The sequence below is a fragment of the Oncorhynchus mykiss genome, chromosome 5 (assembly GCF_013265735.2).
Source record: "Oncorhynchus mykiss isolate Arlee chromosome 5, USDA_OmykA_1.1, whole genome shotgun sequence".
Lineage (NCBI taxonomy): Eukaryota > Metazoa > Chordata > Actinopteri > Salmoniformes > Salmonidae > Oncorhynchus > Oncorhynchus mykiss.
This window is the reverse complement of record NC_048569.1, coordinates 73,891,410-73,918,835: the sequence shown is the minus strand read 5'-3', so window position 1 is coordinate 73,918,835 and position 27,426 is coordinate 73,891,410. Positions and strand designations below refer to the sequence as shown.

Below are 27,426 nucleotides of genomic sequence, written 5' to 3'. Positions count from 1 at the left end.
GATGGTTAGGGAGAAAGCCAATTTGACATTTACTTATTACATTTGTTTCTTGAAGAAAGGTTTGAATTCTTGAATTCAAAATGCTACAGAAAACCTTTCCCAAGTTACTGTTTTCGCAAATTCCCCTGTAATTATTGGGGTCTGATTTTGTCTCCACTTTTGTGGATAGGGGAGATGAGCCCCTGGTTCCAGACATCAGGGAAGCAGCCAGAAGTTAAAACCATGTTGAACAATTTAAGCACAGCATTTTGCAACTCCGGTGTGCTGTTTTTCAGCATTTCATTTTTGATGTTGTCTAGACTACAAGCCTTCTTTGATTTAATAGATTTGAGCTTTTCACTTAGTTCCTGTTGGGTTATTGGGTAATCTAATGGATTTAGGTTGTTTTTAATGACTGATTCAAGGATATTACATTTTTCTTTAACCTTTCTAGGGCAGGCGTTCCGCTAGCGGAACCCCTCGACAACATTCCGCTGAAAAGGCAGCGCGCAAAATTCAAAAATATTTTTTAGAAATGTAACTTTCACACATTAACAAGTCCAATACAGCAAATGAAAGATAAACATCTTGTTAATCTACCCATCGTGTCCGTTTAAAAAAATGCTTTACACAAAAGCACATATGAATATGTTAGGTCATGACTGGAACGAATTGCAAAAATCGCTGAAGTTGGAGACTTTTTTTTTCTCCCGCACCAACTTTAAACATCTGCTATCTGAGCAGCTAACCGATCGCTGCAGCTGTAAATAGCCCACCCAATTTACCTACCTCATCCCCATACTGGTTATATTTATTTACTTTTCTGCTCTTTTGCACACCAGTATCTATCTTGCACATGACCATCTGATCATTTATCACTCCAGTGTTAATCTGCAAAATTGTAATTATTTGCCTACCTCCTCATGCCTTTTGCACACAATGTATATACTCTTTTTTTTTTCTCTACTGTGTTATTGACTTGTTTATTGTTTACTCCATGTGTAACTTTGTTGTCTGTTCACACTGCTATGCTTTATCTTGGCCAGGTCGCAGTTGTAAATGAGAACTAGTTCTCAACTAGCCTACCTGGTTAAATAAAGGTGAAAAAAATAAAATAAAAAAATGTAACTTGCTTACAGTACGGCCCCTCCCACGCCTGCTGGAGCAGCACCTATTTCTCTGCTTTATCAGTTCCTGTTAATAAAGTAGCTCAAATGCCTTTTCTGCTGCTTTTCTCACTCGTATCGGACCGGGTCTGGAGCTGACCCGGTCTATATGGAACGGTGTTGGTTGTCATTGGCTCTGTTCAGATGAGTTCTCTATATTTTAATAAATAATTTCTGCGTATCGGGTCCGGGTGGGAAAGCCACAGGTCCACTTTGGGAATGGGTCCATCTTTTTTGGATCCGTTGAGACATTTACCCTCTTCCGGTAGTACTGTATACCCCTGTATGGTACAGAGACGGTATGAAAATCTGCGCCAAACCCTACTCTGGCTCTGTCTGTATCTTGGTAGCTCTCTGTCTGTATCTTGGTAGCTCTCTGTCGGTATCTTGGTAGCTCTCTGTCGGTATCTTGGTAGCTCTCTGTCGGTATCTTGGTAGCGCTCTGTCGGTATCTTGGTAGCTCTCTGTCGGTATCTCTGGTTTCCACTCCGGTTATGGATGTGTCACAGCAACCTAAAAGGTCCTCAATGATATCGCCATTGCCCTTGATTCTAAACAATATTGTGCTGATATTTTATTTACTTGGCCAAAGCTTTTGATATGGTAGACTATTCCTTTCTCGTGGGATGTATTGGTGTCTCTGAGTGGTCTTTGGGCTGGTTTACTAACTACCTCTCTGAGTGCAGTGTATAAAGTCAGAAAATCTGCTGTCTCAGCCACTATCTGTCACCAAGGGAGTACCCCAAGGCTCAATCCTAGGCTCCATGCTTATCTCAATTATCTCAGGCAGTAGGAAGCTCTCTCATCCATTTATATGCAGATGATAGTCTTATACTCAGCTGGCCCCTCCCTGGATTTTGTGTTAGATGCGCTACAACAAAGCTTTCTTAGTGTCCAACAAGCTTTCCCTACCCTTAACCTTGTTCTGAACACCTCCAAAACAAATGTCATGTGGTTTGGTAAGAGGAATGCCCCTCTCCCCACCAGTGTGATTACTATTTTATTACTAATAAAATATATTTGTCGCTCTCTGTCATCCCATGGGATGGCTAATGTTTCTTCATTGATCTGTCTTCTCATTAACTCCCATTTATTATTGGTATACAGCACCGATCACATCTGTGCCTGTACTCCATCCTATTGACCTTACTCATCATCCAGACTACTGGAAGGTTACAGTGAGGGCCATTACTGAAGCGGTGTGTTTGCCTCAATACATCTGTTATTTTGATTATCAAGAAATAAACACATTGGAAATAGTCAGTTTTCTGGAACAGAAAATGACTAAACCTATTCTGCCTTAGTCTCATATTTATCCTAATACTTCCTCAGGATCAGTGAATTTATAATTTTAGTAACCGATTTCTGATCGATTAATTTATGTTGTGTGTTATGTTCAAGCAAAGTTAGTGGTGCTTTATTTTAATTTGCCACACTGCTACTAGCACCCTAATTGTAAACTAAACAGGGCACCTCTAACGGTCGGTAATTCAGTCTGCCTCAGTAGCTAGCTGCTGACTCCTTGTAAAATGATCAGTAGAAAAGCAAGCTGACCGTTGGGTAAACAGTTTTTTCCCCTTTGCCTCTCTTTCTCTAATGAATGCCCCCTCTCCCCTCTGTTCCCCCTCTCTGTGTTGGCTGCCAACTCTTCGTTATTGGACCTCTCAGTAAGAACAATGAGGAGTAAGGCCTAGTTTCAGCAACTGTCACTATGCTACTCTGCCAAAACTTTTATCTCCTGCGCTCTTTTCCTTTTTCTTTCATTCTTTTTCCGCTATATTTGATGTTCCAGACTGTTCCAGCCCCCTGTGTACTCTGTCCTGCTCAGCCTGTCCTCAGCTCCTCTGGAGTCACAAGTATTCAGCCAAAACACTCATTATAAGAAGCTGGCTCTGTGATCACCCTGCTAGGCACTGGCCTCAGTACAGATAACCTTGCCATCAGTCTACTTGTTACACCTGCCAGGATTATTCATGTCCCTTTTAAACACTGAATGCTTTTTAGTAATGTTACTTTGCTTGTGTGATAAGAGTGATTTACTGCAGTGTTGTATCTATTTGGAACTGAATGAGGGCAGTAGGCACAGATTGGAATCTGCACATGTTCAGACATATTGTTAGAAAAGTACTGTGAGTGTAAACCATTTAGCTCTCATGCAGTCAAACACATTCCATTGTTCCTGGATGTCCTGAGAGCGGAAGTGAGAGGCCTTAGGGAGGGCTCTATTTTTACTGTGACGAGGTGGAGTCAGACTCTAATAGTTGTGTAATCCCACTGGGTGCTCTGTTTTAATTGCAGGCATGAGCTCTTCTCTCTGTCACAGCGGGAGTTCTGGACCTTTGGCACGCTCGGCATGGAGTACATGTGGTCTGGTTCATCTCCACTCACAGAACCGTAGTTACTAGACTCTCGCTGGAGGGCTTTCAGTAGGTACCTACAGAATCTTTAGCCCATTCATTTATCTGCTATTGAGACAGAAAATATGTTTGTGGCTTGATAATTTAACAAATGAATGAAAGCATAGATTTTGTGTGTTGCTAGAAGGTAGAGAAAGATCTCGGTAATAGGTTAGTGGCTGTGCAGGTGCATCACATTTATTAGTCTTGCAGATACATACCACGGAGTCGTTCCTCTTTAGAACGTCCTCCTGTTAGCAAGATAACAAGGCAATCTGGGCAGGGAGTAGTTGTTTACTTGCCATCACAAGGTCATGTTTGCATTCAAATTTGAATGGGGTGTTGAGGGATTCAGTACAGTATTAAGTATGTATAGTGACAGGCCAGGCAGTAAGTGGAAGCAGCTCTGGTGTTTGCAATGGGGTTAGTTGGGGAAATTCCTTAAATCAAATAATATCCTACATTTTGGGGGGGATGGTCGGGATTGTTTTTAACTTTGTTTATCCTGTGTGTCTCGGGAGATACGGTGCTTGCCCTGCTGCAGAGCGCGATGGGCAGGGGTTGTTGTGTGTGAAAAGGGAGAGAGAGGAAAAACTAGGCACTTACTCGCGCTAGTAAGACAAAGTTGTAAATGCCATAGGTTATCTATCATCCCACCTGGCAGTGCCTGTCTTGACTGCATCAAATCGATTTAGCTTGTCAGCTAGCCAGATGTTAGCTTGCCAGCTAGCCAGATGTTAGCTTGCCAGCTAGCCAGATGTTAGCTTGCCAGCTAGCCAGATGTTAGCTTGCCAGCTAGCCAGATGTTAGCTTGCCAGCTAGCCAGATGTTAGCTTGCCAGCTAGCCAGATGTTAGCTTGCCAGCTAGCCAGATGTTAGCTTGCCAGCTAGCCAGATGTTAGCTTGCCAGCTAGCCAGATGTTAGCTTGCCAGCTAGCCAGATGTTAGCTTGCCAGCTAGCCAGATGTTAGCTTGCCAGCTAGCCAGATGTTAGCTTGCCAGCTAGCCAGATGTTAGCTTGCCAGCTAGCCAGATGTTAGCTTGCCAGCTAGCCAGATGTTAGCTTGCCAGCTAGCCAGATGTTAGCTTGCCAGCTAGCCAGATGTTAGCTTGCCAGCTAGCCAGATGTTAGCTTGCCAGCTAGCCAGATGTTAGCTTGCCAGCTAGCCAGATGTTAGCTTGCCAGCTAGCCAGATGTTAGCTTGCCAGCTAGGCTAGTTGAGGCTATTTTTTTTATGCGCTACCCGTCCTTGCCTACAACAACTCCATTCATATTAAACAGCCTACCTGTTGGTTGCTTGTTGTAGCCTACTTCTCATTTAGCTCACTTAATTCCGTCATTTGAATTACATTTTGCTTTGATTAGACATCTCCCACTTCACCTTGCTCCACATGGAGCCTCTGACTGTAGTGTCAACAACAAGCTCCACATGGAGCCTCTGACTGTAGTGTCAACAACGAGCTCCACATGGAGCCTCTGACTGTAGTGTCAACAACGAGCTCCACATGGAGCCTCTGACTGTAGTGTCAACAACGAGCTCCACATGGAGCCTCTGACTGTAGTGTCAACAACGAGCTCCACATGGAGCCTCTGACTGTAGTGTCAACAACGAGCTCCAGGCGTGGAACCTGTGGAGGCTATAGGGGGTGTGATTTTTATGGGGCACACGTCAAACTACATTCAGAACTTTGTTGTTATATTAAATTAATCATTTTAAATGTCATGGTATGCTTGTGTGTAGCAATGTCAGATAATTGTATTTGAGACAAAGCCTGTTCGTTGTTAAAATAGGCCTATGTTTCCTCAAATGAATACTCTTGAAAGTATTCTAATACTAATGCCCGTTTGGATATTCTAATTACCATGCCCATCCCTAGAAGGTAGATGTTGCACGTCACAAATGGCTCCCCATTGAGACAGGGGGAAGATGGGCAGAGCAGGGCAGCGACCTGGCCAGGGAAAGGATGCCTAATTACCATGCCCATCCCTAGAAGGTAGAGATGATGACTCCCCATTGAAACAGGGGGAAGATGGGCAGAGCAGGGCAGAGACCTGGCCAGGGAAAGGATGCCTAATTACCATGCCCATCCCTAGAAGGTAGAGATGATGGCTCCCCATTGAGACAGGGGGAAGATGGGCAGAGCAGGTCAGAGACCTGGCCAGGGAAAGGATGCCTAATTACCATGCCCATCCCTAGAAGGTAGAGATGATGACTCCCCATTGAGACAGGGGGAAGATGGGCAGAGCAGGGCAGAGACCTGGCCAGGGAAAGGATGCCTAATTACCATGCCCATCCCTAGAAGGTAGAGATGATGGCTCCCCATTGAGACAGGGGGAAGATGGGCAGAGCAGGTCAGAGACCTGGCCAGGGAAAGGATGCCTAATTACCATGCCCATCCCTAGAAGGTAGAGATGATGGCTCCCCATTGAGACAGGGGGAAGATGGGCAGAGCAGGTCAGAGACCTGGCCAGGGAAAGGATGCCTTGTATGTTTTTCTTCACCCTGTTGTTGAGTGGAAATGCACAAACAATGTTTCTAATTTCTGTATGCCAGGCAGTCAGCAGCCCAGCTGGCCCAAGGCGAGAGGGAGAGCGAGAAGGGGAGGGAGAGAATTAGAGTGAAGGGGGTAGAGAAGGAGGAAGAGCGAGTGAGGGAGTCTGAGGCCACAGGACAGTCATTGGCAGTAGGGAGTTGGCTATGTGACATCATCAGGGGAGGAAGGGGGTGTTGGTGGAACACGGTAAACAAAGAGGGAATGTTTGAAAGGCTCTCTGTGCTGCAGAACAACATTTTAACGACGCTCAACTGATGCGCCCCAAAATTATACTCCCATTCACCCCAACACTGTGCTGTCCCTGACTCTGAGTCCTTTTACATAAAGCACTGTGTCTGTGTTGGCTGCGGTGCCGCTGCGCTTGCTGAACCATTTAGAAATGTCCAATTATGTTTGTTCTGCTAATAAGGGTGCCACCTCTAGCTCTTTGTGGCTGTTACTGTACCAGTGGACTAACTTGTGTGGCTGCTAATTAAAATAGAAAGGGGTGTAATGCTTCCCAACACTACTGTATAGGCAAATACCACCCAACTCTGAAACGCCAACACTTTAGTTCGGGCCTATTACGCAACCATCTGAGTTAAGCCTAAGCTGTGTGTGTCTCTGTTTGTTCAGTAGGGTTTAAATGGGTGCGTTGCTAGGTGTTAACTGGGTGTTAACATCTTTCCTCTTCTGACAAAACTCCTACATTTTTACTGTGTGCCATTTTACTCCTTGCTATTGTTTGAAGTTTTGGGAACACATTAGTGTTCCCATGGTAACAGGAAGAAACAGTAATATGTTTCCTGGGAGGAGGAAGGTGGTGGGTAGCTGACGAGTAGCTATCCGTCCCAGTGTCCCTTCTTTCCTGACCGAGCAGACTGTGTCCTAGTCCAGCAGCAAACAGGCCGTTGGTCTGTTTATAAACTTCAGAATGATAAGCTTTCTTTCCCACCATCCAGTGTGTATTCTACCAGTTTGTGTGTTAAAGGTTGTCTGTGTTGGCACAAGCTGTCCTGGTATGTCAGTGAATGTTCAGTGTAGCTCCATGTTTTATTGATGGACATAGGAGAGGATTCTGTTTTGAATTATGTGGTTGTTTGTTTTCACCTGTTTCTAGGGAAACCAACAACACAGATCAAATGAAGGCTTAACGAATGGACACCATGGCTACAGTGCCTTGCGAAAGTATTCGGCCCCCTTGAACTTTGCGACCTTTTGCCACGTTTCAGGCTTCAAACATAAAGATATAAAACTGTATTTTTTTGTGAAGAATCAACAACAAGTGGGACACAATCATGAAGTGGAACGACATTTATTGGATATTTCAAACTTTTTTAACAAATCAAAAACTGAAAAATTGGGCGTGCAAAATTATTCAGCCCCTTTACTTTCAGTGCAGCAAACTCTCTCCAGAAGTTCAGTGAGGATCTTTGAATGATCCAATGTTGACCTAAATGACTAATGATGATAAATACAATACACCTGTGTGTAATCAAGTCTCCGTATAAATGCACCTGCACTGTGATCGTCTCAGAGGTCCGTCAAAAGCGCAGAGAGCATCATGAAGAACAAGAAACACACCAGGCAGGTCCGAGATACCGTTGTGAAGAAGTTTAAAGCCGGATTTGGATACAAAAAGATTTCCCAAGCTTTAAACATCGCAAGGAGCACTGTGCAAGCGATAATATTGAAATGGAAGGAGTATCAGACCACTGCAAATCTACCAAGACCTGGCCGTCCCTCTAAACTTTCAGCTCATACAAGGAGAAGACTGATCAGAGATGCAGCCAAGAGGCCCATGATCACTCTGGATGAACTGCAGAGATCTACAGCTGAGGTGGGAGACTCTGTCCATAGGACAACAATCAGTTGTATATTGCACAAATCTGGCCTTTATGGAAGAGTGGCAAGAAGAAAGCCATTTCTTAAAGATATCCATAAAAAGTGTTGTTTAAAGTTTGCCACAAGCCACCTGGGAGACACACCAAACATGTGGAAGAAGGTGCTCTGGTCAGATGAAACCAAAATGGAACTTTTTGGCAACAATGCAAAATGTTATGTTTGGCGTAAAAGCAACACAGCTGAACACACCATCCCCACTGTCAAACATGGTGGTGGCAGCATTATGGTTTGGGCCTTCTTTTCTTCAGCAAGGACAGGGAAGATGGTTAAAATTGATGGGAAGATGGATGGAGCCAAATACAGGACCATTCTGGAAGAAAACCTGATGGAGTCTGCAAAAGACCTGAGACTGGGACGGAGATTTGTCTTCCAACAAGACAATGATCCAAAACATAAAGCAAAATCTACAATGGAATGGTTAAAAAATAAACATATCCAGGTGTTAGAATGGCCAAGTCAAAGTCCAGACCTGAATCCAATCGAGAATCTGTGGAAAGAACTGAAAACTGCTGTTCACAAATGCTCTCCATCCAACCTCACTGAGCTCGAGCTGTTTTGCAAGGAGGAATGGGAAAAAATGTCAGTCTCTCGATGTGCAAAACTGATAGAGACATACCCCAAGCGACTTACAGCTGTAATCACAGCAAAAGGTGGCGCTACAAAGTATTAACTTAAGGGGGCTGAATAATTTTGCACGCCCAATTTTTCAGTTTTTGATTTGTTAAAGTTTGAAATATCCAATAAATGTTGTTCCACTTCATGATTGTGTCCCACTTGTTGTTGATTCTTCACAAAAAAATATAGTTTTATATCTTTATGTTTGAAGCCTGAAATGTGGCAAAAGGTCGCAAAGTTCAAGGGGGCCGAATATTTTCGCAAGGCACTGTATATTTTCTATTTAAACGTGCGTGTACCAACCATCCCACAAGCTCCCACATGCACACACTCCTCTCTCTCTCTTCCTATGCTGACCCTTTTAGGTATGTGTTACAGGAAGCTTGTGTAAATATTGAGAGCTCTTGTGCACAGATTCACTTTTCTGCATCCAGCCGAGTGCGTTTTAACTAGAGGTCGACTGATTTTGATATTTCAACACCGATACCGATTTAAAAAGCCGATACCGATTAATCGGACGATATAAATGAAATAAAAAATGTATTTGTAATAATGACAATTACAACAATACTGAATGAACACTTATTTTAACTTAATATAATACAAAAAATATATATATCAAAATCAATTTAGCCTCAAATATATAATGAAACATGTTCAATTTGGTTTAAATAATACAAAAACAAAGTGTTGGAGAAGAAAGTAAAAGTGCAATATGTGCCATGTAAGAAAGCTAACTTTTAAGTTCCTTGCTCAGAACATGAGAACATGTTAAAAGGAACCACCAACTTTCATATGAGACTTCAATATTCCAAAGTAAGAGGTTTTAGGTTGTAGTTAATATAGTATTTATAGGACTATTTCTCTCTACCATTTGTATTTCATATACCTTTGACTATTGGATGTTCTTATAGGCACTTTAGTATTGCCAGTGTGCCAGTGTAACAGTATAGCTTCCGTCCCTCTCCTCGCTCCTACCTGGGCTCGAACCAGGAACACAATGACAACAGCCTCCCTCGAAGCAGCGTTACCCATGCAGAGCAAGGGGAACAACCACTCCAAGTCTCAGAGCGAGTGACGGTTGAAACGCTATTAGCGCACACCCCGCTAACTACCTAGCCATTTCACATCGGTTACACCAGCCTAATCTCGGGAGTTCATAGGCTTGAAGTCATAAACAGCGCAATGCTTGAAGCATTGCGAAGAGCTGCTGGCAAAACGCACAAAAGTGCTGTTTGAAAGAACGCTTACGAGCCTGCTGCTGCCTACCATCGCTCAGTCAGACTGCTCTATCAAATCATAGACTTAATCATAGCATAATACCACACAGAAATACGAGCCTTAGGTCATTATTATGGTCAATTCTGGAAACTGTCATTTTGAAAACAAAACGTTTATTTCAGTGAAATACGGAACCGTTCCGTATTTCATCTAACGGGTGGCATCCATCAGTCTAAATATTCCTGTACCATTGTACAACCTTCACTGTTATATCATAATTACGTAAAATTCTGGCAACTTAGTTCACAATGAGCCAGGCTGCCCAAACTGTTGCATATACCCTGACTCTGCATGCAATGAACGCAAGAGAAGTGACACAATTTCACCTAGTTAATATTGCCTGCTAACCTGGATTTCTTTTAGCTAAATATGCAGGTTTAAAAATATATACTTCTCTGTATTGATTTTAAGAAAGGCATTGGTGTTTATGGTTAGGTACAGTCGTCCAACGATTGTGCTTTTTTTCGCAAATGCGCTTTTGTTAAATCATCCCCGAGCGTTGCATCGATTATATGCAACGCAGGACACGCTAGATAAACTAGTAATATCATCAACCATGTGTAGTTAACTAGTGATTATGATTGATTGATTGTCTTTTATAAGATAAGTTTAATGCTAGCTAGCAACTGACCTTGGCTTACTGCATTCGCGTAACAGGCAGGCTCCTCGTGGAGTGCAATGAGAGGCAGGTGGTTAGAGCGTTGGACTAGTTAACTGTAACGTTGCAAGATTGAATCCCGGAGGTGACAAGGCAAAAATCTGTCGTTCTGCCCCTGAACAAGGCAGTTAACCCACTAGGCCGTAATTGAAGATAAGAATATGTTCTTAACTGACTTGCCTAGTCAAATAAAGGTGTTAAAAAATCGGAAATCGGCCTTAATTAATCAGCCATTCCGATTGAATCAGTCGACCTCTAGTTTTAACTGTATATCACTTCCCTCATTCTGCTGTGGTGTGATCACCTGACCTTAATATTCATCTTTACATAACTGTGTGAGTCTGAGATGATATTATTGCTCTTAGTCTGTTCAGTGAGTTTTAGGGGTGTAGTCCAGTGAGGCCTATGCTACATCACTTTTATCCAACTCAGAATTTTCAAGATGCCCTCATGGCTTGCAGTTAGTTTGGCGATTGCTAATGAAATCAAGCTACGACGAGGCTAAAGGCTAGGCATGTGTTAATGCTTTTCACTGTGCACCAACTGACATACTAGCATAGCTCCTCTCTGAGATTGATTTTCTATCTGCTTGGATTATAGCTGACCCCTGACCTCGTGTCATGTGAGGGTTGGTCTCTGACTAGGGCTGTGACGGTCTCAGTTATAACTGTTCGAATAGCCAAAGTGTATCTGACCTAGGGCTGACCACGTTTAGTTGACAGGTTGGTTGTTCGGTCGATAGGTTCTTGGTCGGCCAAGATTTTTTTTAGTCGAGCAGTGGCAAATATATGTAAAAAGAAATGATGGCACACAAGACACATGTCTGATTCACATCTGTCTAATTGGACTAGTCCATTGCTGAGGCCGCGGGGATGGCACACCAGTAGTACATTTACCATTTATTCCCATCATTATAATCTAAAAGGCTTGTTTGGTTACGGTAATTTCTGTTAATGCATTCAATATATTATTATTACCCTCTTACTGTTGTCATTGTTGGAGTGGACACGTTGTTTGCAGAGAGCACAACCTAGACTACACTTGTGAGGAAAACGTTTTGTTTTATTTCATTCCATTTAGGAGACGTTTGTTTTGGAGCGCTCCTGTCAATCTTGATTAGGCATATACAGTGGGGAGAACAAGTATTTGATACATTGCCGATTTTGCAGGTTTTCCAACTTACAAAGCATGTAGAGGTCTGTAATTTTTATCATAGGTACACTTCAACTGTGAGAGACAGAATCTAAAACAAAAATCCAGAAAATCACATTGTATGATTTTTAAGTAATTAATTAGCATTTTATTGCATGACATAAGTATTTGATACATCAGAAAAGCATAACTTAATATTTGGTACAGAAAACTTTGTTTGCAATTACAGAGATCATACATTTCCTGTAGTTCTTGACCAGGTTTGCACACACTGCAGCAGGGATTTTGGCCCACTCTTCCATACAGACCTTCTCCAGATCCTTCAGGTTTCGGGGCTGTCGCTGGGCAACACAGACTTTCAGCTCCCTCCAAAGATTTTCTATTGAGTTCAGGTCTGGAGACTGGATAGGCCTGATTGTCTTAACTCACCATCACTGTAGAGCTTCTCAAATGTTTTCTTCGCCTCAAACTGTAAGTAAACAAAGTCTGTTTTCACATCCACTGAGAGGCTACATTGAGAAACTATTGTCAATTTGAAAAACCTTTCCAGCTCTCTCCCTTACAATTTTCCACTCAGCATGAAAGGGGGAGAAATGTCATGCTCTGATCCGGTGGAAACGTCATAAAATAGGCCTGCCTGATTACTTCTTATCCCTTGTGCAAAACAGCATACAGCTGTCTGTCTGTCTGCAGCTCAATGGTGAGGGGAAACTCTTGAGTACCCAGAATATGTTATACAATGTTGCAAGTTTGGTCAGAGGAGCTTCAGGCTGGACCAAGTTAATACAATAGTTGATACAATGTTTCAAGTTCCTTGCAGACAGGCCATGCATAGCCAATGTGATTGACAGGATATTTATTTTAATCGGGATATTTCCTACTTGCAGGCTGCAATGTTTTTAATTGTTGGCTTTATGTAGGATATTTTTACATATTGGCAATTGCAATAAAAGTTGCTTTTAAATTTCATTTAGACATTGATTTTGAGACATTTTTTTTTAACTAAGTAGGCTAGTAAATGAGAACTTGTTCTCAACGACTGCGACCTGGCCAAGATAAAGCAAAGCAGTTGCGACACAAACAACACATGGAGTTACACATGAAATAAACAAGAGTACAGTCAATAACACAATAGAAAAAAAAGAACGTCTATATACAGTGTGTGCAAATGGCGTGAGGAGGTAAGGCAATAAATAGGCCATAGTAGTGTGCAAAAGAGCAGAAAAGTAAATAAAAACAATATGAGGATGAGGAAAGTAGATAGGGTGGGCTAATTATAGATGGGCTATTTACAGCTGCAGCGATCGGTTAGCTGCTCAGATAGCTGATGTTTAAAGTTAGTGAGGGAAATAGAAATCTCCAGCTTCAGCGATTTCTGCAACTCGTTCCAGCCATTGGCAGCAGAGAACTGGAAGGAAAGGCGACTCAAGGAGGTGTTGGCTTTGGGGATGACCAGTGAGATATACCTGCTGGAACGTGTGCTACCGGTCGGTGTTGTTATCGTGACCAGTGATGTGAGTTAAGGCGGAGCGTTCCATAGCATAGACTTTTAGATGACCTGGAGCCAGTGGGTCTGGCAACGATTATGTAGCGAGGGCCAGCCTACTAGAGCATACAGGTTGCATTCGTGGGTGGTGTAAGGGGCTTTGGTGACAAAACGGATGGCACTGATAGGCTGCATCCAGTTAGCTGGGTAGAATATTGGAAGCCATTTTGAAAATGACATCATCGAGGATCGGTAGGATAGTCAGTTTTACGAGGGTATGTTTGGCGGTGTGAATGAAGGAGGCTTTGTTGTGAAATAGGAAGCCGATTCTAGAGTTAATTTTGTATTGGAGATGTTTAATATGAGTCTGGAAGGAGTTTACAGTCTAGCCAGACACCTAGGTATTTGTAGTTGTCCACGTATTCTAGGCCAGAACCGTCTAGAGTAGTGATGCTAGTCGGGCGGGCAGGTGCGGGCAGGTGCGGGCAGGTGCGGGCAGCGAACGGTTGAAAAGCATGCATTTGGTTTTTATTAGCGTTTAAGAGCAGTTGGAGGCCACGGAAGGTGTGTTGGAAGGTGTGTTGTATGGTATTGAAGCTCGTTTGGAGGTTAGCTAACACTGTCCAAGGAAGGGCCAGATGTATACAGAATGGTGTCGTCTGCATAGAGGTGGATCTGAGAATCACCCTGATCATATCAATCATATGAAGACTTTATTATAAATTAAATGTTCCAGAAAAATGTGCATCTGAAAATCATAACTGACACTCAGATCAGTAGAAATGGTTGAATAACTTGGCACTCCAAATGGAAAAGTTTGTCGACCCCTGGTGTAACATATTACCGGTTAACATCAGGAGCATAACAGCAGAAAATGTGAAGGCCAGCAGCAGCAGGAAGGTCGGGAACAGGTTTGTTTCTTCCGGTTAGGCTATATTGATCTCTGGCTCCCTCTTTAGTAATTTGTGTGTTCATTTTTAATCGCAGTGCTTAAAGCATCAGACAAGCTCAGCCTACATATCGTTGATTTTATTTTGAAACATAGGGTGTGTCTATATATGGAAAAATAAATAAGTAAAAAAAATTGACCAGTCGATTGGTCGAAAGAACAGACTACTTTCTGGTCGACCAAGATAAAAAAACATTGTCGGGGACAGCCCTAATCTGACCTCTGTCTTCTCCCTCTCTCTCCCTCCCTGCAGCCTCAGCCCCTGTCAACAGCCTGAGTAGACGTCGCGCCCCCTCCGTGGCCCCCCTGACGTGGGAGAAGCGCAACGCCGCCGCCATGTCGAGCATCATCATCGACCCCGAGCTCAAGCCCGGGGAGTTTGTCATCAAGAGCCTGTTTGCTGAGTTTGCTGTGCTGGCTGAGAAGAAGATTGAGGTGGTGATGGCTGAACCGCTGGTGAGTTGCTGTGATCCGAGAGGCAGGGGGGACACAAGTAAGACCAAATCAACCCCTAACCCTGAAATGACTGTAATGAAGTAAATGAAGTAATTGATTAGGTGTAAGCAATATTCTGACTAATATTTCCATGTGCTATTACCTTTCATATCTACATGAAGTGCCTAGTTGTAGGGGCTAGCCTAGCGGTTGATTTGGAATGAAACACTATTAGCTCATTAGCCCTGTCCTGAATTCCTGGGTCCTGGTTGCAACATAGCATTACTTGGCTTGAAGGCCAAAGAGGTTACAGGTCAAATCTTTCCAGTGACTGCCTGTGTTAAGTCTGTAAAAAGACTTCTCCTTAAACTTAGAGGTGTGTGTGTGCGCACAGGCCTGTGCGGGTGTGATAAATGAGACTCATGCATTCCAGTGTGATTTCCCAGAATGGGGAGGATGTTATTTTCTTGGAATACTGAGCTTTTTTTTACTCATATCAAGACTCCGTGGGAGGTACAATCCCTTGCCCTAGCTCGGGGCTGCTGGGAGGGTGTGTGTTTGGAAGGGGGAGTAAACATGTCATTAAACGCCACCCCTTCCCTCTGGACCACTCTCTCCCTCCATTCAGCTCTCCATTCATCTCTATTCATCTCCCCGAGTGCTCCCCTCTTCTGCTGCCACCTCCTCTGCCTCTCTCACCCCTTCGTTTCCTCTCCCTGGTTGGTGTTTGTCCAGTGGTCAGCTATCTCCTCTCCTGTTTCACCTGGCCCCACATCCACTGGTCTGCTGATATGAATGATCTAGGGGTCCTATTATATTTTTCTATTGAGTTCTTACTTGACCGACAGCCCTGTTTCTGTCTTTCTTTCCCTCAGGAGAAACTCTTGTCCCGATCCCTCCAGAGAGGGGAAGACGCACAATTTGATCAGGTGAGTTCAAGTGTGTGTGTGCACATGCATTGTTATTATGGACCCTCTCCCTCACCTCCAGCCATAATTGTACCCCCCCACCTCCCATTCATACAATAGTTGAACTCCCCAGCTTCACCCAATCAATCCCCACTCAATGACCCATCCATCCATCCCTCATCTCTGACTGATGCCTGTGGAACTCTGAACAATGGAGCTGCTGCAGAGTGCTTTGTTCAGCACAGCACAACGCCAATGAGGATATGGTGCACTATAGATCCAGCTGCCTCCATTGTGACTGAGTGCGGTAGAACGAGCATACAGGGAGAGGGAGCAGAATCGCTGTGTCATCCTTAGCAGTGAATCAGCGTTGGGTGCTGGAGTCTGTCCGCCGGGTGCCGGGAGGGCGCAGAGAGCAGTTGCATAACTCTCCCTCCCAGCATCCATCATCCAGCACCCTCAGCACACCGCACTGTCCTTCAACACACACACACACACACACACACACACACACACACACACACACCATTCATTGTGTAGAAGACTACTTACTTTACCCCACTGCAGATTGACTGACAGTAAAAACTATACGCTTGACATGCATATATTGACTTTTTGTTTGCTCTGGTGCATGTAGTTGAAGAAGAAACATATTTATTGCTAGCATTATGGCAATATACCCCTACCATTTTTAGTCTGCAAAGGGGATGTTAATACATAATACATTCACAGTATGAGGTTGCAATTCTGATGATCAAAGTGCTGAGGTGTTTCTAACAGAGCCTGTTTGTTGATCGGCCCACGTTCTGACTGTATAGCACTGCAGAGCCCTGTGCTATGGCGGCTTTAGCGCTAGCTGCTCAATAGGATAGGACCTCACTGTGCTCGACATGTCATCAAACACTGCACTTACAATTCCAATCAATACATCCTGTTCTGTATTGTATGTCACCCAGTGATTCGCCCCCCCCCCCCCCCCCCCCCCCCCCCCCGCGCCACATCTTTCTCGATGTCCTTCCCTGCATCCTCTTCTCCTCATCTCCTTACAGTGGAGCCTTTTACGTCAAATATAGAACCTCAGTATCTGTGTCATATTGGTGATTAAGATGATTGTTCCGGTAAGGATTTCTTTGTATTGTTCATGTTTTTGACCTTTGTACATATTCTCATGATGTTTTACCTGTAAGCTGTAATAACTAGCTATTGTAATGTGTGTGTTCTTCTCACAGTTAATAAGCTCTATGAGCTCCGTAGCGGAACACTGTTTGCCCTCCCTGCTGCGCACACTGTTTGCCTGGTACCGGCGGCAGAGTGGCACTGAGGATGAGTCCTATGAGTACAGACCTCGCTCCAGCACCAAGTCCAAAGGGTACGATACTCCTCCTAATCTGCTCATCCCTCTCGCCTGTCCTCCCCTCACCTCCCACAATCTGTCATAACGCACTCTCTCTCTCTCTCTAGGGATGAACAGCATCGGGATAAAGACTACCTATTGGAGCGGAGGGACTTAGCCATAGATTTCATATTTTGTTTAGTTTCAGTTGAAGTTTTAAAACAGGTGAGTCCTGTTTAATGTTACTTCTGCCTGTTTGTCTGTGCCTGTGTCTGGTCTGGTCTGTGCCTGGTCTGTGTCTGGTTTGTTAGATGAGTCCCCTTCCTCCGTGTGGTAGACAGCATGCACTGTCACTGCAATGCCAGCATACCAAGGCATAGCGAGCTGTCATCCTGAACCTACAGCATCTAGACCGACCCCAGACTATCCAGATCCAAACCACTCTCTCTTAGAACAAACCTTCACGGATCTCAGGGCTTGGTTGTCCTTGCCTCCAACAGGGAGGATAATGAATGGTAGTAAAGGGAGAGAGACCGCATGAAGGAAGTATTGATGTACCTAATATGATGTGATGTTTTCATGTTCACGTCACAGATTCCTCTTCACCCCGTGCCAGATACTTTAGTACATGAAGTTCTGAACCTGGCATTCAAGCACTTTAAACACAAAGAGGGGTGAGTGTAAACAAACACAAGACACACACACACCATTAATACACATACTATACTTTAGTCTAGCACACAAAATTCCAGAGGGCTTTTGGCTCTGAAGTTGATTCACTCACTACTTTATGGGTGTTTGGTCATAAACAGTCTATTCAATGTGTGACTTTATGGTCTGTCCACATATTAATGTCACTTAAAGGAAACACAATCACCACTTGTCAGACAACTTGAGTAAACCTTCACTCAGCTGCTTCAACCCTACAGTATGCAGCTACATGCTTGTGGTTTTAGAGAGATGGATGTTTGATCGGCCATAACTTTTATCACACTGTTTGGGATGCTATTTCCTTTAATGGGTTTGTTTGTTCAGCTGCTCCTTAGCAGGTCTGATGTTTCATGGTCAGTGTCTTAATACCCCCTGTGTTAATAAATCATGAGAGCTGGTTCTCTGAGTGTGAGTGGACCATGGATGTGTTCTGATTGGCAGGTGCTCTGGCCCTAACACTGTCAATGTGCACATCATCGCAGACCTGTATGCTGAGGTCATCGGAGTGCTCACACAGTCAAAGTAAGTCATCTTAACACAGTCCAAATAACTCAACATGTCACTCCTTTTTACTCCTAAACTATATATTAAAAAGGAGCCCGCTTCTTATGGAAGACTAAGTCAAAATGTGTGTCTCCAGGTTCCAGGCGGTGCGTAAGAAGTTCATCACGGAGCTGAAGGAGCTGAGGCAGAAGGAGCAGAGCCCCTACGTGGTCCAGAGCATCATCAGCCTCATCATGGGCATGAAGTTCTTCAGGGTCAAGATGTACCCCGTGGAGGACTTTGAGGCCTCCTTCCAGTTCATGCAGGTCAGTTATCCTGGGTGGAGCACACCTTGGCAAACCGTACCAAAACAATAAGCATTTCTTATTGGACAATTTCAGGTAGGCCCTCCCTGTTTCAAAACCTAATTTTTAGTGAATTTAACCCTGATGTGTCCATGAACAGGCGTGTATCTAGTCTATTTGATGCCCAGACTGTACAGGACTGTATATCTGATTGTCTGAGTGGCTGCGTATAGGGATTTAATGGCTCTCTGCTGAACTACACCCAGGATGGATGTTTTACTGCAGCCGTTTTGTTTGAGCTCAGCAGCTCTCTGTAGCAGAGCCTCATAAAGCCAGATGAGTAACGATCAGATAGCAGATCACGGTGCCAAGAGCACTGAACGGAGCAAGGCCTTTTCGTTAAGCTCAATACGGCAGTAAAAAGCTACTCAATATGCTCCCCTCTTAACAAGCCCTGATTTCCCAGCATGCTGATGGAACAGGTTGGGTAATCTGCCGTAGTTTATTTGTGCCACCACATTCCCTTTACGTCTGTTGGTTTCTGCCCATATGTGACAATCTGTTGCACGATCTATTGTTTTTCCATTTGTCTATTTGGTTTGTTTATGTATGTGTCACTGTTGTCATCCATGTTGGTATGCGTCTGTGTGTTCCTCAGGAGTGTGCCCAGTATTTCCTGGAGGTGAAGGATAAGGACATAAAGCATGCCTTGGCTGGCCTGTTTGTTGAGATCCTCATCCCTGTTGCTGCTGTGAGTACCACCCAGACGACAACACAAAACATGGGAAAACCCCACATTGGTTATAGCTAGACAAGTTAATAGTAGGATATAGCCTTTCTGTATAACAGATTCCTTTGTGTTAGCTACCATAAAAAGCACCTTCGATTGGCTAATGTCATTGGATGCGTCTGAAATGGCACCTAATTCCCTATATATGGGCCCTGGTGAAAAGTAGTGCACTATTTAGGGAATAGGGTACCATTTCAGTCGCACGTATTGAATGTGCTCAGTGGTGACAGCTTCCTTCCTCCCTGCAGGCGGTGAAGAATGAAGTCAATGTGCCGTGCCTGAAGAACTTTGTGGAGATGCTCTACCAGACAACCTTTGACCTTAGCTCCAGAAAGAAGCACTCTTTGGTAACGTCTCTTTTCTCACACTATTATCTGGACCTTCCCTCCACTTCTCTCTGCTATGTCTCGTTTCCCTCTTTTTATGACATCAACTTGTTAACTCTTAATCTCCTCACACCATCTCCCTCTCTCTCTTTCTCGTCTCGTTTCCTTCCCCTCTCTTCTATGGTTGACGTGTGTTCTCTCTTTCAGGCTCTGTATCCTCTGGTGACGTGCCTGCTGTGTGTCAGTCAGAAGCTGTTCTTCCTCAATAACTGGCACATCTTCCTCACAAACTGCCTCTCTCACCTGAAGGTACACAGCACAATCACCTAAACCAGTTACTTAGTATACTGGCCTATGAAGGAAAATGCAGACTTCCATGCCAATTTCACATTTAATAGGACACTTAGTTTTATATTTTAAAGACAGTAGATTCCCTAATGTTTAAAAGTGGGCCATGTAATTGAGTATAATTTTCTAAAGACTCTATTATGAAAATAGATGATCTACTAGATGATCTTAGGCAGTAGTAAGTGCTATGAGCCTCCTTTAAAAAAATATTAATGTTTGATGTTTATTGCATACCAAGTTCTATCATTTATCACTGTCACTATGACTGAAACCTTACTGCTCTAGCATAATGTTCTTTACCAGGTAAGTTGTTAATTGTCATAGTGTGATGTTAGATATCCCCTGCACACCACAACTCCATGAGGTGTTTTTGGTTTAAAGGGTGTGCCTTAACGATCATATCTTCCTCCTCCCCTGTCCGACAACCCCCCGCAAACCAATCACAAACCGATCAATCGTGCTCCTCTCCTGTACCATCCTCAAGCTAGTTCTGCCGAGATGCTCTGTGTTGTGTGACTGTCTCCTCGCTCCTCAACTCTGAATTGATTCCATGGTGGACGTGCTATAATTCCCTTTGCTCTGTGGTGGTGATTCTATGGTGACTCTTTTGTTGAACTGACTCTATAATCACAGTCCTGTGGTGATCCATTTGCTTTTGATTCCCTGTGAGAGATTAGATTCCCTTTGATTCCATAGTTTTTAATTAACCCCCTAAGCCTATTTGGTGCTAATGTGAACTCCCTTGTTTTTGTGGTGGAACCATGATTCTGGTGGAGATTTGTTTGAGAATGTGTGATTTAGCTCTTATTGTCCACTGGGCCATTTTAACCTGTCCTTGTTTTGATGATCAGTTCAAATGCTAATTCAAATCCATTCAGTTGTGTGCCTTAAGGAGATCAAAACTCAATGGGTTAAAGTGATACCTTTGGTACAGTGTATCAGACTAGTGATGGGATGGGTGGACCTGCTCAGATTTCTGAGCCTAGTAGATTGTGTGTGTTATAGTCGTAACATACATATTTTTTCCTAGCTGGTCTCCTTTCACTGTCCCTGTCCTCGCACGATCTACTTACTTTTTACTCGCTTCACCTTGGCCTGCTTTGTGTGTTTTCTCCCTTCCCTGTCAATTTCACTTGCCTTCTATTGCACATCTTTCATTTCTTCACTTTCAGAAAGTATGAAATATTAGAAAATAAAGGTACATGTTGAAATGTAAACAATTTCATTTGGGCTATATTAGTCTTTATAGAACATAGATGAATTTTTTTATGTGTCAATGTTACTTTTGCATTTCATACTTTGCATCTTACTTCTGTGTCTAATATGAGACTGATTCAAGTGGATCGAAGTCAGTTAGGAGCGAGGTAGTTTTTTGTTGTCGCTCTGTTCTCTTTTTAACCTGCATGTCTACCTCCCCACATCCTCACACTCAGTGTCTCCTGTCGTTCTCTCACGTTTTCACTCGCTCCAGATGCCGTCTAACAACAGCATCCGAAAGCAGATTGAGACACTGCAGGTGAGTTTGTCTGGTGTCTGTATGGTGGCATGACACCATCCAACAGGTCATCTGACCTCGTCCTGGAGGACAGAGGGGATGCAGCTACTAAGCCAGGGGCAACGAGGCTCTGGAGTCTGATAGTCCTCTTAAAGTGGAGCTCATTGAGTGAAGATTACAGAGAAAGTAGTGGTTGGACACTTGGCTATTAGCCACACATTTCTTTGAGATGCAATGTTGGCTTGTGCTTTGCTGCTTTGTCTTTACTAGTGGTTTATGGCTTTGCTGTTTTGTGTCTGTTGTAGTAGTGGTTAGCGCATCGAGCTGGTGCATCAAGCGCACACACATTCTCAGATACCTACCTTACTCCTTGAGGGGTTTGAAGCCAGTTACCTGGAATGGGTTGTTGGTAGATCTGAGGACTCATTCCAAATGGATTTTGTAGTTTATTTTTGGAGATCCATAGAGTACTGCAGCATTTTGGGTGCTCTAATAGTCCTGAGTTACACCCAATTCTCTTATCATTGGTGTTGACATGCTGCTGTGTGTGGCACCCTCGCAGCTCCATGGCCCACTGATGGGTGGAAAGGTTATTGCAGTACCCTTGAAAGAATCCTTTGTATGGCTGTCAGCTGTGTTGATATTGGAGAGAATGTTGTGTGCATGGATTTGATGGGCAGCACTGTGTAATGGCACCTTTAGTCACAGATTTTTGGGAATGCTCAGCTGTACAAACATTCCCCGGAGGTTGGAATATCCCAAACTACAGCTAGCATAACATACATCACAAACTACAGCTCGCGTAACATGCATCACTAACTACAGCTCGCGTAACATACATCACAAACTACACCTACAGTTGAAGTGGAAGTTTACATACACCTTAACCAAATACATTTAAACTCAGTTTTTCACAATTCCTGACATTTAATCATAGTAAAAATTCCCTGTTTTAAGTCAGTTAGGATCACCATTTTGATAGAATGACTTATTTCAGCTTTTATTTCTTTCATCACATTCCCAGTGGGTCAAACGTTTACATACACTCAATTAGTATTTGGTAGCATTGCCTTTAAATTGTTTAACTTGGGTCAAACACTAAGTTGGGTGAATTTTGGCCCATTCCTTTTGACTGAGCTGGTGTAACAGGTTTGTAGGCCTCCTTGCTCGCACATGCTTTTTCAGTTCTGCCAACAAATTTTCTATAGGATTGAGGTCAGGGCTTTGTGATGGCCACTCCAATACCTTGACTTTGTCGTCCTAAAGCCATTTTGCCACAACTTTGGAAGTATGCTTGCGGTCATTGTCCATTTGGAAGACCCATTTGTGACCAAGCTTTAACTTCCTGACTGATGTCTTGAGATGTTGCTTCAATATATCCACATAATTTTCCTACCTCATGAAGCCATCTATTTTGTGAAGTGCACCAGTCCCTTCTGCAGCAAAGCACCCCCACAACATGATGCTGCCACCCCCGTGGTTCACAGTTGGGATGGTGTTCTTTGGCTTGCAAGCGTCCCCCTTTTTCCTCCAAACATAACAATGCTCATTATGGCCAAACAGTTCTATTTTTGTTTCATCGGACCAGAGGACATTTCTCCAAAAAGTACGATCTTTGTCCCCATGTGCAGTTGCAAACCACAGTCTGGCTTTTTTATGGCGGTTTTGGAGCAGTGGCTTCTTCCTTGCTGAACGGCCTTTCAGGTTATGTCGATATAGGACTCATTTTACTGTGGATATGGATACTTTTGTACCTGTTTCCTCCAGCATATTCACAAGGTCCTTTGCTGCTGTTCTGTGATTGATTTGCACTTTTCGCACCAAAGTAAGTTCATCTCTCTGAGACCGAATGCATCTCCTTCCTGAGCGGTATGGTGGCTGCGTGGTCCCATGGTGTTTATACTTGCGTACTATTGTTTGTACAGATGAACATGGTACCTTCAGGCGTTTGGAAATTACTCCCAAGGATGAACCAGACTTGTGGAGGTCCACCATTTTTTTCCTGAGGTCTTGGCTGATTCTTTTGATTTTCCCATGATGTCAAGCAAAGAGGCACTGAGTTTGAAGGTAGGCCTTGAAATACATCCACAGGTACACCTCCAATCGAATTTTCCAAGCTGTTAACAGGTAGTCAACTTAGTACATGTAAACTTCTGGAATTAAACCCACTGGAATTGTGATACAGTGAAAGATAAGTGAAATAATCTGTCTAAACAATTGTTAGAAAAATGACTTGTGAAACTTCCGACTTCAACTGTAGCATGACATGCATCACAAACAACAGCTAGCATAACATGCGTCAAACTACAGCTAGCATAACATGTGTCAAACTACAGCTAGCATAACATGCGTCAAACTACAGCCAGCATAACATGCGTCAAACTACAGCCAGCACAACATGCGTCAAACTACAGCTAGCGCAACATGCGTCAAACTACAGCTAGCATAACATGCGTCAAACTACAGCTAGCATAACATGCGTCAAACTACAGCTAGCATAACATGCGTCAAACTACAGCTAGCATAACATGCGTCAAACTACAGCTAGCATAACATGCGTCAAACTACAGCTAGCATAACATGCGTCAAACTACAGCTAGCATAACATGCGTCAAACTACAGCTAGCATAACATGCGTCAAACTACAGCTAGCATAACATGCGTCAAACTACAGCCAGCACAACATGCGTCAAACTACAGCCAGCACAACATGCGTCACAAACTACAGCCAGCACAACATGCGTCACAAACTACAGCCAGCACAACATGCGTCACAAACTACAGCCAGCACAACATGCGTCACAAACTACAGCCAGCACGACATGCGTCACAAACTACAGCCAGCACAACATGCGTCACAAACTACAGCCAGCACAACATGCGTCACAAACTACAGCCAGCACAACATGCGTCACAAACTACAGCCAGCACAACATGCTGTACATTTATACATAGGCAGAGTCACTCTGGAACACATGTATTTTTTGACAAGCTTAAGATATTTCAACAGTCTCATACATCAGTAGTTTAGTTTCGATCTGAAGCAGACTCATCAAATCACAGCTGTGAGTAATTTATCATCACTGGGGCATCTCAAACATCTCTATAAATGAAACGGGCCGTATAAATTGCTTAATTCCGTACAGTAGGTCTAAGTGAATGGTTTGTGTGTCAGATCCCTGCTTATGTGGCATGCCCCACACCAGACTTGAATCTGTCACAGTGAGAAGACAGGTGGGTGAAGAAAGTGTTCTGTCTCTGGCCCTTTAGAACAAAGATCCCAAAATGTCCCGTGTGGCACTGGAGTCACTCTACAGACTGCTGTGGGTCTACATCATCAGGATCAAGTGTGAGAGCAACACCGTCACCCAGAGGTCAGTACCAGCCCGGACAGAACAGGCTGTGGGCCCACTCCACACCATCTCTGCATGAACTGACACTGTGAAATGAAAGTCATACAGACAGCACCTAAATCACCATATAGAACAAAGCAAGTGCCCACATCACTCCTTTAGCAGAACCAGAACTAGAATCCCATCTACACTCAGAACTGGTCCAGTCTACAGTCTCCTTGGTGAACATCCCAGTTTAAACCTTGAATCTTCTCCTGTTTCCTGCAGCCGGCTGCTTAGCATCGTTTCAGCGCTTTTCCCCAAAGGCTCCCGTAGCGTGGTGCCCCGCGACACGCCCCTCAATATCTTCGTCAAGATCATCCAGTTTATAGCTCAGGTATGTCTAATGAGGCCATGCTGGAGTAGTGATTCCTGTATAATTCCTCTAAACAGCAGGTAGTGGCTTGTGTCTTATCTATGATTAGTGATTATTGGTTTGTTGTGGCTGATTTCACAGGAAAGGCTGGATTTTGCTATGAAGGAGATCATTTATGACCTCCTGTGTGTGGGCAAATCTCACAAGACATTCACCATCAATCCAGAAGTAAGAGATAGCCGAGAGACATTAATGATCAAATCATACTCTCACTGTGATCGCACTCTTCATTCTCTGACCGTCCCTTCCTTCCTCTATCTCTCACTCTCCTCTCTCCCTCTGTCACATGTTCTCTTGCTGTCTCTCTTAGAGGATGAATATTGGCCTGAGGGCCTTCCTGGTGATAGCTGACAGTCTGCAGCAGAAGGACGGGGAGCCGCCCATGCCCACCACAGGGGCCATAATGCCCTCAGGAAACACCCTGCGGATCAAGAAGATCTTCCTCGCCACCACCCTCACTGACGAGGAGGCCAAGGTCATCGGTAGGTCACCACCTCTGAACTCCTTTCCCGTCACAACGGGCCATATCACTCTGATATGACTAGCTTTGTTGCTAACTCCGGCAATTTTACATTGATGTTGAAACTGAAATGTTGATTGTGCGCTCTCCCTGTCAAATTCATTTCTCAAATAAATAAATAAGCTTATGGCAGTGGGTCATTTTAGGGTCAAATGTGTAGTGTGAGAGTAATATGTGTATGTGTGTGTGTGTGTGTGTGTGTGTGTGTGTGTGTGTGTGTGTGTGTGTGTAGGCATGTCACTGTACTACCCAGCAGTGAGGAAGGCCCTGGACAACATGCTGCGTCACCTGGACAAGGAGGTGGGGCGCTCCATGAGCATGACCAACGTCCAGATGTCCAATAAGGAGCCTGAGGATATGATCACGCAAGTGCCTCTCTGACTTAACATATGTGACCCGTAACATGAGTGTCCTTTACACATTTGTTAACTGTGTTGTGTTCCAGGGGGGAAAGGAAGCCGAAGATTGATCTGTTCCGTACGTGTGTGGCGGCCATACCCAGACTGATCCCAGATGGCATGAGCAGACAGGACCTGATAGAGCTGCTGGCCAAGTAAGGACCCCACTCCTTCACATGCACCACCTCTGTCTGGGACTAATTGATGAACAAAGTAATGGGGCTTATATTTTCAGCATCACTAGGAAGGACTTCAAAAACTGTGTCTTTAAAAAGCTTTGTGATTGTTTGACCCCTGTGTCCTCTCCTCCTCAGGCTGACCATCCACATGGATGAGGAGCTGCGTGGCCTGGCCTTCACCACCCTGCAGGCCCTGATGCTGGACTTCCCAGAGTGGAGGGAGGATGTGCTCTCTGGCTTTGTCTACTTCATTGTGCGTGAGGTCACTGACATTCACCCCACGCTGCTGGACAACGCCATCAAGATGCTGCTGCAGCTCATCAGCCAGTGGAGGCAGGCAGTCCAGACCAGCAACAAGGTGGGTGGAGAGTGGATAGCTATGGCATCTCTTTTTGTCCTGCTATATTTTGGTCTGCTCTGTGTGTTTTTAACTCTGTACAAGGAAAGGGTCTGGAACTCCTTGCTCTGTACTGTAGTAGTAGTGTTATTGTGTATTTTGACTTGGGTTTGTGTAAGAAAGTAACTCTGTGTGTGCTCCAGCAGGGCCCTGGCAGCGGGCCATCTCTGCCCCTGGAACGCTCTCCTCTGTGGGGGGTGCTGCATGTGGTGGAGGGCCTGGCATTGGTGGTGCTGTGCAGTTGTCGCCCTGCCACCCGGAGGCTGGCTGTTAACGTCCTCAAAGAGGTCCGAGCCCTGCACACCGCTCTGGGCATCGCCAAGGTAACTACCAACTCGCTGATAGACGGTGATCTAAAAGTGACAAAAATAATGAGATGCAGTGTTTCTCAAGTAAGGTGCAAGAGACACATTGATGGTTACTGTCTGTTGTTCTCAGGGAGATGAGGAGTTGGCCATAGATGTGATGGACAGACAAAGTGCCTCTGTGCTGGAGAGCTTCATCCATCTCACAGGAGCTGACCAGGTAAGAATGTCAAAGCTGTTGTTTAATACAGCACAAACACACACACCCTGACCCTCCCCTCTCCCCTGCAGACCAACCTGCTATACTGCCCCAGTGGTATCGACCTGCAGACGCTGGCAGAATGGAGCTCGTCTCCCATCAGCCACCAATTTGACGTGGTCAGCCCGTCGCACATCTGGGTGTTTGCCCACGTTACACAGGGCCAGGACCCCTGGGTCATCAGCCTGTCCAGCTACCTGCGCCAGGAGCACCTGCCCAAGCACTGCCCTACCGCACTCAACTACGCCTGGATGTTCGCCTACACTCGCCTGCAGCTGCTCTCTCCACAAGTGGATATCAAGTATGTCTCTAGGCCTTTCTCTCTCTCTCGTGTGTGTGTGTGT

General features: G+C 44.3%; 1 protein-coding gene across 13 annotated transcripts in view; it reads left to right on the top strand.

Annotated features, from left to right (window-relative positions):
• fryl (furry homolog, like) overlaps nucleotides 1–27,426 on the top strand; it is a 102,964-nt gene that overhangs the window by 35,042 nt on the left and 40,496 nt on the right. For 9 of the 13 annotated variants that reach the window (XM_036978371.1, XM_036978372.1, XM_036978366.1 and 6 more), the window contains 21 exons: nucleotides 14,376–14,578; nucleotides 15,433–15,486; nucleotides 16,695–16,834; nucleotides 16,927–17,023; nucleotides 17,393–17,472; nucleotides 17,951–18,031; nucleotides 18,150–18,318; nucleotides 18,956–19,048; nucleotides 19,336–19,434; nucleotides 19,621–19,722; nucleotides 21,233–21,277; nucleotides 24,527–24,630; nucleotides 24,877–24,985; nucleotides 25,106–25,192; nucleotides 25,335–25,506; nucleotides 25,777–25,909; nucleotides 25,990–26,097; nucleotides 26,257–26,479; nucleotides 26,662–26,841; nucleotides 26,957–27,043; nucleotides 27,115–27,383. In XM_036978371.1, the coding sequence (XP_036834266.1) occupies nucleotides 14,459–14,578; nucleotides 15,433–15,486; nucleotides 16,695–16,834; nucleotides 16,927–17,023; nucleotides 17,393–17,472; nucleotides 17,951–18,031; nucleotides 18,150–18,318; nucleotides 18,956–19,048; nucleotides 19,336–19,434; nucleotides 19,621–19,722; nucleotides 21,233–21,277; nucleotides 24,527–24,630; nucleotides 24,877–24,985; nucleotides 25,106–25,192; nucleotides 25,335–25,506; nucleotides 25,777–25,909; nucleotides 25,990–26,097; nucleotides 26,257–26,479; nucleotides 26,662–26,841; nucleotides 26,957–27,043; nucleotides 27,115–27,383 (2,552 nt within the window). In that variant the 5' untranslated portion in view covers nucleotides 14,376–14,458. The remainder of the gene's footprint in view (nucleotides 1–14,375; nucleotides 14,579–15,432; nucleotides 15,487–16,694; nucleotides 16,835–16,926; nucleotides 17,024–17,392; nucleotides 17,473–17,950; nucleotides 18,032–18,149; nucleotides 18,319–18,955; nucleotides 19,049–19,335; nucleotides 19,435–19,620; nucleotides 19,723–21,232; nucleotides 21,278–24,526; nucleotides 24,631–24,876; nucleotides 24,986–25,105; nucleotides 25,193–25,334; nucleotides 25,507–25,776; nucleotides 25,910–25,989; nucleotides 26,098–26,256; nucleotides 26,480–26,661; nucleotides 26,842–26,956; nucleotides 27,044–27,114; nucleotides 27,384–27,426) is intronic. The other 4 variants (XM_036978369.1, XM_036978373.1, XM_036978374.1 and 1 more) reach the window with 2 other exon arrangements.